Below are 12,270 nucleotides of genomic sequence, written 5' to 3' on the forward strand. Positions count from 1 at the left end.
CAGAAAGTCCAAGGTTATTACAGTAAAAATAAATGTAAAGTGATATTAACAAAACACAGTAATTATGGATGCAATGCTCTAGACCACGCTGTTCCAGACTTGCTTCTTCATACATACAGTGGTACCTCGCAAGATGAATGCCTCGCAAGACAAAAAACTCGCTAGACGAAAGGGTTTTTTGAGCTGCTTCGCAAGACGATTTTCCCTATGGGCTTGCTTCGCAAGACGGAAACGTCTTGCAAGTTTGTTTCCTTTTTCTTAACACCGTTAATACAGTTGCGACTTGACTTCGAGGAGCAACTCATAGAACGCGGTGTGGTAGCCTTTTTTGAGGTTTTTAAAGACTTTGGTATTTTTGAAGCTTTTCCAAAACTTTCCCGACACTGTGTTTCGCAAGACGACAAAAAATCGCAAGACGACAAAACTCGCGGAACGAATTAATTTCGTCTTGCGAGGCACCACTGTACTGATCATTACAACTAAAGCTTTGCCAAGAAATAACCAAGGCAATTTGTGTTAGAAACTTTTCTCAGAAAATGGCCACCACCAGTAAATAACTATACTAGACAAAAATATTTGACATAGACATAAATATTGATCTCTGCATACTTTGCTGTCTTGACCATGTCTGCAAAAGTCTCTTGCAAAAAGTTCATTACAAGAAAATTATGCTACTATTCAAGAGTCCTTTTAAAGAAAACCAGCCTTTTTAAAGTAAACTTTTATAAGTACAACTCCCAGGGATCTACAGAATACATTGAGACGGCTAAGTTTAAATGACAAAGAGCAACTTGACAGAACCTATCTGCCAGCAATTAAATAATATTACTAGTGAGTTGCAATATTACTAGTGAGTTGGAGAGAAAAATCTGAGCACATATGCCTGTACCTGGAAGAACTTTAATCTCTGCTTCATCACTGTATTTGGGAGAACCACCAATTTCAATAATACAACAATATGTTCCGCCATCTTCATCTGTAGCATTACTAATAATTAAAGCTCCACTTGGCAATTTGAATACACGGTCATCCAGAAAGAGTGGCTCATGATCTAGCTCCCACCTTACAAAGGGTGCTAGATCAGCATTTACTTCACAATTAAGAACTATGCTGTTTCCTCTATAGACTGATGCTGACTCCGGCTGACTGATGAATCTTGGAAGTCCTAAAAAGAAAAGAAAAAAACACACACATAAGATTGTGCATCTGTACTTTTCCTTATTTTTTTCTTTCTTGCAGTCATATGTTTGCTTACAATGCAGCAGAATGTCAACTATAATTCCATTATGAAAAATAGGTTGACTCATTAGCCTACTGTCCAGGATTGTTCATAAGCATATCCTATTGTGAAGCATAGGTTTGTCCACAAGCTCAGCTATCAAGCCCCCTTTGATTACATTACTCCAGAATGAAATAATGGATACTGAGCTCATGTACTTGCTCCAAGTTACATATTTAACTAAATAATGATATCATTTAAGTTCTGCACTGACTGTACTGAGCAGAACAAAATTTAAAAACTGGTAGAAGAGCTGTAAAGTTCCTGATTTCAGATGGAAAATATTGCCATACTAAAATATGCAAACATATCCCTTCTTCCCTTTCAACAATTAAGATGAAATATATATAAATCGATTTAGATGGCTTTTAACTATGTGCTACTTCCATGTTTCCAATTTATGCAATAGAGACATATACAGCATCTCATTCTGCCAGTGAATCACAGCCTTAGGGAATGAGGCAGCCTGTGGAATCTGCACAGATGACATCCCTTAATGCAGAGGTGGGGAACTTCATGGCCAAGGGCAAAATGCAGCCCTCCAGAGCGCTTTGGGGCTCTCTATAGGCCATACCTCCTCCCCAGGTCACATCCCACAATAACCTTTGCACCCACCTCAGGTGCTTTTGCCTGTCTGTAATGTGTCCTTGAATTGCTATACAGTGGTACCTTGGTTTACAACCATAATCCGTTCTGGAGGTCCGTTTGTAAACCAAAACAGGTTGTAAGCCAAGGCATGATTTTGCCAATGGGGCCTCCAAAAAAATTTGTTCGTAATGCAAAAAAAATGGGTTGTAATCCAAAAAAAGGTTGCAAACCGGCACACACACTTCCGGGTTTAGCCTGTTTGTAATCCAAAACATATGCAAACCAAGACGTATGCAAACCAAGGTACCACTGTAATGCCTTTTGCTTATCTGAATGGAGCGATGGGATGGGGTATAGAAACCTCTCTGTTTTTTGTATGGTTGGAAAGTAGCTACTGTACAAAAGTAAGTGTCACCTCTAGGTCTGGGCGATGTTGGGTTTTCAACATCGCAGTGTATCGCCAGCCAAACATCGCAGTTTGGTGATAAACTGCAATGTTGAAAAAAGCTGCATTGGCTCCAGCCGGCAATGTGCCCGGTGAAACTGCCACAGCTCTCATCATGGGAGATGAGGCGCTTTTACCTCCACACCCCATGGGCTGCTGTGGCCAATACAGCTGCCCCCATCCCACTGCTCACTTTGGGGGCAGAAAGGCTCCTGCCCTCAGCTGAGAGAGCACTGAGTCCCCTGCCACTTGCACACAACCAGCAGGGTACTCAGGCTCCTTAGCCAGGCTCCCATGGGGGGCGGGAAAGCTCCTGCCCCCAGTGGAGCCAGCCCCAGTGTTCCTGCCACTCACACTCGAGCAGCAAGGACCTTGGGGCTCCTTGGCCAGGATGCCTTCACTGGTGTGGGGGGCAGGCGAGCTACCTTGCCCACTCGCCCCTCACTCCCCGAAGACGGACCAGGCAGCAGTAGCCAAGTGCAAGCAGGAGTGGAGCCGGGGCTTGCTCAGCTGTGAAGGGTAGACTTCGCGCATCCCAGCCCCAATCCCACTCCTACTGACATGCAAGCAAGAGCAGAGGAGGGGCTCTCTCAACTGGGGAGGAGGAGCACTTTAAGGGAGCAAAAATTGACCATGGTATCCTCCTGGATATCCAGTGGGATGGATATCAGATGCATTGTGTTATGGTAGTTCTGTTTGTAGCTGAAGGGGTGGGTTCGGAGAGTAGCACTGGGTGGGTGTTCTTTGGCCCTCTGGTACTTGTGCAATGGGGTTTCCACAGAGTACTATCCTATTCCCGGTGCTCTTTAACATCTAGATGGAAGCAGTTGGGAGTGGTTATTGGAGTTTTGGAGCAAGGTGTCAAAGTATACTGATGACACACAGGTTTACTTCATCATAAGATTTTATTATTATTATTATTATTATTATTATTAGAAGAAGAAGAAGAAGAGTTTGGATTTGATATCCCGCCTTTCACTCCCTTTAAGGAGTCTCAAAGCGACTAACATTCTCCTTTCCCTTCCTCCCCCACAACAAACACTCTGTGAGGTGAGTGGGGCTGAGAGACTTCAAAGTGTGACTGGCCCAAGGTCACCCAGCAGCTGCATGTGGAGGAGCGGAGACGCGAACCCGGTTCCCCAGATTATGAGACTACCGCTCTTAACCACTACACCACACTGGCTTCTTCTTCTTCTTGTTGTTGTTGTTGTTGTTGTTGTTGTTGTTGTTGCATACCACCCTATATCCATAGATCTCAGGGAGGTTCATGGAAAGACTAAGGTTCCTTGGGTGGGTGGTACCCATATCCAGGATATAGGCAAGTTACCTGTTCTGTTTACTGTATGATTTTTGAACCTGATTTTTTATGAATAGTACATAAATATTTTAATATTAAATAAATAAATCAACTGTAAAAGTATTTGACCTTAAAAGAAAAGGGAAGTGGACAATGAATTTAATTTTTTTATTTATAAAAATTATCCCACCCTTCCTTTCAAAGGAGCCCAGAGAGACATTAAACTTTATAATTTAATTAAAGGTTCTAAAATTTAGTTTCCTATATTATAAAACTGTTTCAGTTATTCCATGTTTTGGGTGAGGTGAGGAAACAAGGTCATATTTTAGAATAGGGCTATTGTCTCAGCCAAACATTTCCTGGACACAAATTCCCATTAAAAAGTCAACATGGTATGATTATGGAAAAACAAAAATGAAATGAGCATGTGTTTATAAAAAATGGAGAAAAAAGAAAAACATCTGAAACACCAGGTTTATGGCTTTTTAGCTCCTATCTGAAGTGTTAGCCATTGTTTTTATCATTTATTCTTAAATACATATAAGTACAGTGTTTTGCTTTACTGCTGACAATAGTTATTGCACACGTCCATTTTAAAGTAACATTTTCTTCATATTAGAATAAGATGCTTCGTGACAGTTGTTGAGCTTTTTTTGCCAAAGTTGTTTGTTTGTTTGTTTTGTGAGGGCAAAGTTATTGAGTTTTGTTTGGCCGATTGCAGTATTCCATATATGTCCAGGAAATTTGTATGGCAACCCTAAATATACAGTCCATGAATTATAACCACTACATACTCTGTGAAAGTGAACAGTCAAAGTTTCCACTAACTGCTGTATACAAGTGATTAGTTAGTACTCCACAAAAGACTATCACTATCACATTTGATGACCCTAATTCAACAGAAATGAGAATTAACATAGCCTACACAGCTCAGTTGCAAATCATGAAACCCATATTAAATTTTTCCCTCTACCATGTACAAAATCTGACAAGCCACTTTCTCTCAGCATTAGCCTCCACTTGCATCTTTTCATCCTACAAGGTTATAAGGATACAAGGCATTTATATGATTATGTAAATTGTTACATAAATTCCAATTTTTCCAATGGCAACATCCTGACTGTATAATTCACTCCCAAAGAATGTGAAACCAGCCCCATTCTTGATAGCAGTGAAAATATTCCATGTGGTCTTAATAGTTTTTAATGCAGGACTAAAAGTCTGAATTCTCCTCCTCTTGATTTTACAATTTTAGCTTTAAATTTTGTTACCTTTGTGTAATCCAACTATTTTACTTGGCAAGCCTTTCGCCAATTGCTGCTCATCTCAGAAAAAGCACAAGAAAAAGTAGATCTTTTTCAGCCTTGTCCCTCCTACTCCGCAATAGCAGCTATTTTATAATAGCTGGTCACAAAATATAGCAAATTACACAGAGGTAATGCTTTACACTAGGCTCCTTTGGACAAAGGTGTTGGGTAAAAATCTAACTAATAATAATAATAATACTCTGCAACTAGGGTTCTTGTAAGTAACATATCACTGTAGATTCATCTCATTAGATGAGGTAAATATTGTCATCCACCAACCATTTTCTCTATAGAACTTAAGCAATAACTAAAATTTTCTGTTCACTGTGATCCAGGAAATATTTTAAGAATTAGTCTATAACACAAGCAATTAAACTCAGCAAAGGCCACAAGCTTTCTGTATCACAGGGAGTGATAGGAACCAAATATTCTGATGGGCACATGCGTAGCACCCTCCATCTCTTCTTCATCTTTGCAAAGTCAATTTGAAAGACTGAAACTGCTTCACAGATTAAAGGAATGAAGCTCCAAGCAGCAGGAACCTACTGCCAGTTTTGAAGCTTTGTTAAAGCTCCACAAGTATTGCACTTCTCCTCCTCACAGTAATAATCATGATGGCAGGGAAGATAAAAACCATGACATGACATGATTGTATGATGGTGTTGTGTTCCATGGGCAGCGAGACAATGCTACAGGGGCAATACTACAATCTGTATTAGGAGAATGCACTAGTCCCTTTTTACCATTTGTTAATTTACAAATATTCAAGATGGATGTGGGTGGAGGGAAGGAATTCTTGAAGCATACAGTATTAACTAATAAGCCTGAATCAGATTACCATACAGCAACAGCAACAACTCCCCTGTTACCCAGCTTATCCTTTCCCCAAACTCTCAAGGGTGTAAAATTCCCAAGGCTAGCAGAGATTCCAAGTCATTAAGGACCATTAAAGTCCTTACATCCCCAATCGACCATCAAGTTTGTCAGGCAAAAGCCCAGGACAGACCCGTTTATGCTAATTGGGCCATCAAACTCATTATACTGGAGATAAAAATCACGCACTTGTGCCTTGTGTTCTTCCTTTTGTCACAATTTAATACACGCAATGTTTGAATTTTAAAAAGCAGCAAATATTGCTGGGTTGTGGAAGGAATTCATTACCCAAAGCTTTTTATTAAGCAAAGAAAACAACCCTGAGAGGAGCTTATAGTTCATTAGGGAAATGAAAGAAAAAGCTACGTTAGTCAAGTTTTTCCAATCTAAAACTACTATAAGGTTATTTTCCCCTTGTTTCTCCATTCTCTGCGTCAAAATAAAATTCTGAGGTGTAGCATGCAATAGTCTGCATAATGCCACATCATTTAAGAAATATAACAGATAAGTAGAGACCTACAAAAACACATGTGGAGAAACAAAGAAGAACAGTCCTTTGGCCCTTCACTATCATTTATGCAGAGCAACTGACTTCTGAACCTTGTTGTGTGGATAGTGTGTTAGGGAGTTGCCTGTGCAGCAGCACACCAAATACACTGTGATAGCAAGCTGGGGGGACCCCTCAGACAGAAAGTCCACTAAAAAAATCCCTTCACATACAATGAGGGCAGGATGTTGTCTGTGGAACTGAGGGGCCAATATTTGTGAGATGGGATAAGCACAAGAAAGGAAACAACTTTAAAATACTCACCAGCTACTGTGAGCTTAGCTGTTCTGCTTACAATGGTTCCAAGGCTTTCCACAGTTGCAACACACTGATAATGGCCTTCATCAGGCTTATTGTGCTTAGAATGCACTACACTGTTGATTAATAAAGATCCATCTGGTAGCAACTGGCGTCGGTCATCTGACACCAAGTTTAAGAAAGTCCCATCCTTTTTCCATTCGATTTTTGGCGATGACTCACAATAAGCTGAACAATTCAGTATAACAGATGAAGCTCTAACTGACAGAGTGTCCACTGGCTCCACAGTAAAATAAAATGGAGTAAAAGTCCTCACTGTGGGTCCTGCAAAACACAAGAGAAATGAAGATTTTTAAAATGCTTCTCAGATATCCTAAATATTTATTTTACAACAATTGAATATTGTTCCTTACATTCTGATATGTTAACTGCTTTTGGTAGTAAATATTTGAAATAAATATATGCTTTGATATCCTGTGTAACGGAACCAATATATATCATCATCATCAAAAATATTTACATTTTCCATCTCATGAAGAAACTACCATAGGTTCTAGAAAGGACTATGAACTTGGTGGTTAAATAGGCAATCATGCTTAGCATGCATATGTTTACAGAGATGTATATATTTCACAAATCACACACACACACACACACACACGTAGATGCAAGTTACTTAGAAGTATAAGCCATGAGGCATATGGCTTGTAAGTCCAAAGTTTGGCTTAAGCTGCTTGATAATATAAAACATCCTTCTGCAATCTGCTGCCCTCCAGACTACCTGAGCCAACATGGTCAATGGTGAAGGACAATGGGAGTTGTTAGCCAAAACATCTGGAAGGCACAAAGTTGAAGAAGGCCAGTATAAGGGTCCTGTTGAGTTGCAAACCATAAATATTACCCGTCTTGTCCAAAGAGAAAGATTATAAAATAAGGTTACCAGATTTCCTCTTTTTCCGGGGACAGTCCCCAGATTTACAAATCAGTCCCCTGACAAATTCCATCTATTTAGTAGGAAGTTCCAAAGTGTCCCCAGATTCATTGAAAAAAATCTGGTAACCTTATTATAAAAGGGTAACAACAAGCTGGAAATGGCATAGAGACTGAAGAATATACTCTACAGACAGAGTGAACTTACATGTTATGGTATAACAGGACTGTTGTCAAAATAACTTACTCATGTTCTGTTTTTATCCTCATCACCAATGTGCAATACTAATTTAACTTATGTCATTTCATCACAACATTCTGCATTTCCCTGCCTCAAGTTCAAAATTTATCTACTATGGTCCAAAAATTCGCAACATTAGGATTCCATAACATGGCAAAGAGTAAATGATACTTAATGTTGCAGAGAGGGGAAATAAGAACCTGACAATTTTCAGAAATAACCCTATGTCTTTCAAAATATGCAAACCAGAACTAATAGGTCATCCAATGAAACTGATCAGCACTAGGTTCAGGAAAGACTACTCACTGACTGACATAAGGAAATCACTACCACAAAATATGTTGGATGGTAGCTAGCTAGCTAGCTAGCTAGCTATTGCTATTGTTCTCCTGTCTCTCCCTCTCCCTCTCCCTCATTTTTTAAAGCTAAGTCTACCAATACCTGTTTGCCAAGACAAATTAATTCAACTCCACATGCTGGGGGCAAACAGGGGATTGCTATCATGACCTGCATATAAACTCCTGAAGCCCCAGAGCCACCTGGCTGTTATTTCTTGGCATTGGAACACTGGAACAGATGGCCCTTGGCCTAATCTAGCAAAACAATTTTTATAGTCTTATGAAGTTTTGCATGTTATCTCTCACACTGAAAATTTAAAGTGAAGCCACATCCTCCCCATAATAATTTAACATACAATATATTCTGTTTTTTCTAGAAAAGCTTTATCCCTCATTGTGTAACCAGGGTCGGTCATACAAGAAATTAAATTGTTTTGTAAATATACTTTACATTAAATGAGAATATTAATGTTTTTTCGTGAAGCTTTCCCCAAGCTGCCGTAGCCTTCACATAGTTTAATCAAAGGTAACTTGCCTTTAATTGCAACAGAGCCTTAACATTCAAGACTAACAGTATCTTTGCTAAGAAATTTGTTCTCTGCTGAACGAGGGCTAACTAAATAACCTGACTGGAATAACATGGTGAATACACATTTTAAGTTAATCATATTCTCAGTATACAGTTCCTTAATGTATACTGCCTTCCAACAGAAGGGAGGGCAAATATGTTAAGTAGTTTTAATCATGTGATTAGAACAGTGGGTCCCACCCAACCTTACTGGTATGGCAACCCACAAGTCAAAGTAAGTATGGTGCCACTGATTTATTGGCACAAGAAGGTAGGACCTTAGAACTTCTGGAAGTGTCAGTATGCATACTTTGAAAATTGCCTCTCCCACACACCCAACTTCCTGTGTCCCTCACACTTTTCTAATGAATTTGTGGTGAACTTTAAATTAAAAAGTTAATAAAGATAAAAAATACATAATATAAATCAAAGTGCTTAACATTTTATAGATACACCAAGGGCAGCATATCAGTGGGTAGACATAATGGACACAGCCCAAGTAAGTGTGTCCAAACTACTCATTCTCATGTGTGCATTCCCATATACAGTGGTGCCCCGCAAGACGAATGCTTCGCAAGACGGAAAACTCGCTAGACGAAAGAGTTTTCTGTTTTGGAGGTGCTTCGCAAAACGAATTTCCTATGGGCTTGCTTTGCAAGACGGCAATGTCTTGCGAGTTCCTGCTGGTTCCCCCCCCCCTTTTTCTAAGCTGCTAAACCGCTTATCAGCTGATCCGATCAGCATATAAGCTGCTAAAAGCCGCTAATAGCGCTAATCCTTCAATGGGCTTGCTTCGCAAGACGAAAAAACCGCTAGACGAAGAGAATCACAGAACGGATTCTTTTCGTCTTGCGAGGCACCACTGTACAGTGGAACCTTGGTTCTCGAACGGCTTAGTTGACAAACAAATTGGCTCCTGAATGCCGAAAACCCGGAAGTGTGTGTTCCGGTTTTCGAATTTTTTCAGAAGTCGAACATCTGACCTGGCTTCCACTTGAGTACAGGAAGTTCCTGTAGCCAATCAGAAGCTGCACCTTGGTTTTCGAAGAGTTTCGGGAATCGAACGGAGTACCGGAATAGATTAAGTTTGAGAACCAAGGTTCCACTGTAGTTGATACAGCTGAGCAGCAGCAAAGAGAGGGCTGATCTTTTGGGAACTGCCACTTCAAGATGCTCCAGGTTCTTTGAGGCAACAACTCCAACATTGCTGACTTCCGTTGACCGGTGAGAAAGGTAAGACAAGACATTAAGAAGTCTCCTCTATCTTAGCTAAGCAAAGGGGAAATATTGGAGCACTCCTTCCCATTTCTTGCTCAACAAGGCTCAAACCTAAAGTATGGTGTTGATCTCCAAAAACTGAGGTAGGGACCTGAGATTTTGAAATGTTATACCCAGCTATGTTGTGCAGTCAATTTCAGCAATGTTCCTTACACTGAATGAATTATTCAACAATTCAGTCATTCATTCATTAAAAAAAAAACCTACCCATATCTCATTGTTAAACAGCTAAAGCAAAGCTGGGGGGATAAACAATGGATGTCACTAGTGTAATTTTAATTATTTTTCATTCAGCAAACTCCATGATAAGAATTTCAAGTTCTTACTCCATGAAACTGAACTTTAAAAATCTAAATTGAACAAATTTAAAATTTAAAACATTTGAACACAAACTTTTTTTTTTCAAAGTTGTAATAGACTTTCATAAAGTAAACAAGTGCTGAACACTATTTAGGACATCTTCTTCATTCCTGATTCTCTTAAAAACTGGAAGGGGGACAGCACTCAGGTTTGAAAATTAATTCCTGAATTTTCCTTCCAACATTTGTTTTGATATTTCCAAGCATATACATATTTAGCATTTATCACTTCCTCTTTGAACAGAAGTGAAGGGATCAAAACAAATACTTATGTTCTGAAAGTACATGCCACATTTTACTGAACATGAACAGAAGACATGTACTGCTTGCTGCAAAGGCAGGGCAGACTGAGGTATTCTGGGAGCTCCATCTCTTTCCTGTCTTTGCTGCTGGTGGGTCCTAAAGCCCAACCTGACAGTCTCGCTCCCACTACAGGAGATTATAGAAACATGTCCTGTTTTCTATGGGTTTTTTTTTCTCCCACCAGTCTTCCACACACATAAATATATTACTACTACTACTTATATTTATTAAAATAAGCCTGGGAAAAGAGAAACATGTTTGCCTGGAACAGTGCTGGATTTACGTATAAGCTAAAAAAGCTATAGCTTAGGGCCCCACCCTCTTGGGGGCCCAAAAAAAATTAAAGGAAAAAACCTGGATGTACATTTCCAAAATATAAGATAAAAAAACATATAAAATAAAACCTACATATAGCAACAGTGTTTTGTGTTGTGTAGGCTCCTATTTGTTATGTGCAAATGGCTTTAGATACCTATTAGGTCCATAAATTATTCAACACAAAAAACAGCGACAATTCGTTGTTGACAAAGGAAGCTGGACTTATAAAGGGCCCCATTACCTGCAGTAGCTTAGGGCCTCATCAAACCTAAATGTGGCTCTGGCCTGGAACCTAAAAATATGTAACAAAGGCACAAAGCAAGCCTCTCTGGGCAAAGCATTCCACAAGTGTGTAGCCACTGCAAAAAAGGCCTGTTCTCCTGTTGCCACCCTCCAGACCTTTCATGGAGGAGGCACACCAAGAAGGGCATCAGATGATGATCGCAGGGTCCAGGTCAATTCATATGTGGAGAGACAGTCCTTAAAGAATTGTGGTTCTGAGCCATTTATTTATGACATTAGGCCAATGCCTATAATCCTATGTAAACCCCCATGCCCCATGAGTCATTCATGAACAGGTCAATACTCTAGGTGCCACTAGTGCCATCTGTGGGAGGATTGATTGGTATCATAAAAGGGGCATTGTCTGTGCTGGTTGTGTCAGTTCTTTATCTTGTTAATTGTTTTATTACAGTTTCAGTGTGGATTTTTAATGTTTAATGTTGCTAATATTTGTAAGAACCGCTTGGAGGGCTTCATGGGCAAAAAAAGAAAGCTAACATCTAAACTAATATTGTGTTTCTTCTGGCAGCTCTATAAACAAAATATTTTCTAGAATGATATTGTTTTCAGAAACAAAGCAAACATTTGCTTTTACACTTTTAGCATATCAAATTCAAAATGTACCATTAATTTTCACAGGTTGTATTTACATCTAGATCATAGGAATTTGATAAAATCCCACTAATGAAGAATAATCACACAAAACAGGCTAATCCTCCTGGAAAGAAACAAAGCTTGTATCAGCTGAGTGGCCTGAGAAAGGAAGTATTGGTGCGTTTCCATCTGGCTATAGATTGAAAAACAGAAGCATGTTGATTTGTAAAGGAAAGCTCTTTTGACAACTGGAGCACTTGAAAAAAATGCTACTTGTTTTTAAATAACTGTCTGTGGGTAGATGCCCCTTTATAATACGGTTGAAGCAGATGACATTGATTGAGTACTAATTGCCTAGGATACCAGGATAAACGTGCAACCTCTCCCCTTCTCCCTTAACAAGAGAAATTATGGTTTTCAATAGAGTACTCTGCCTGGGTGGCTGAGAAGCACGTTCTTTAATTA

At 39.5% G+C, this 12,270-nt stretch overlaps 1 protein-coding gene across 16 annotated transcripts in view; it reads right to left on the reverse strand.

Moving 5' to 3' along the window:
• The window catches only part of NEO1 (neogenin 1), a 120,016-nt gene that overhangs the window by 60,603 nt on the left and 47,143 nt on the right, over nt 1-12,270 (reverse strand). For all 16 annotated transcript variants that reach the window (XM_083475560.1, XM_083475548.1, XM_083475546.1 and 13 more), the window contains exons 2-3: nt 6,601-6,918; nt 890-1,165 (exon numbers count right to left, since the gene is read on the reverse strand). In XM_083475560.1, coding sequence (XP_083331686.1) covers nt 890-1,165; nt 6,601-6,918 — 594 coding nt within the window. The remainder of the gene's footprint in view (nt 1-889; nt 1,166-6,600; nt 6,919-12,270) is intronic.

This window comes from Podarcis liolepis (assembly GCF_965112155.1).
Source record: "Podarcis liolepis genome assembly, chromosome: 14".
In the NCBI taxonomy this organism is placed as follows: Eukaryota; Metazoa; Chordata; class Lepidosauria; order Squamata; family Lacertidae; genus Podarcis; species Podarcis liolepis.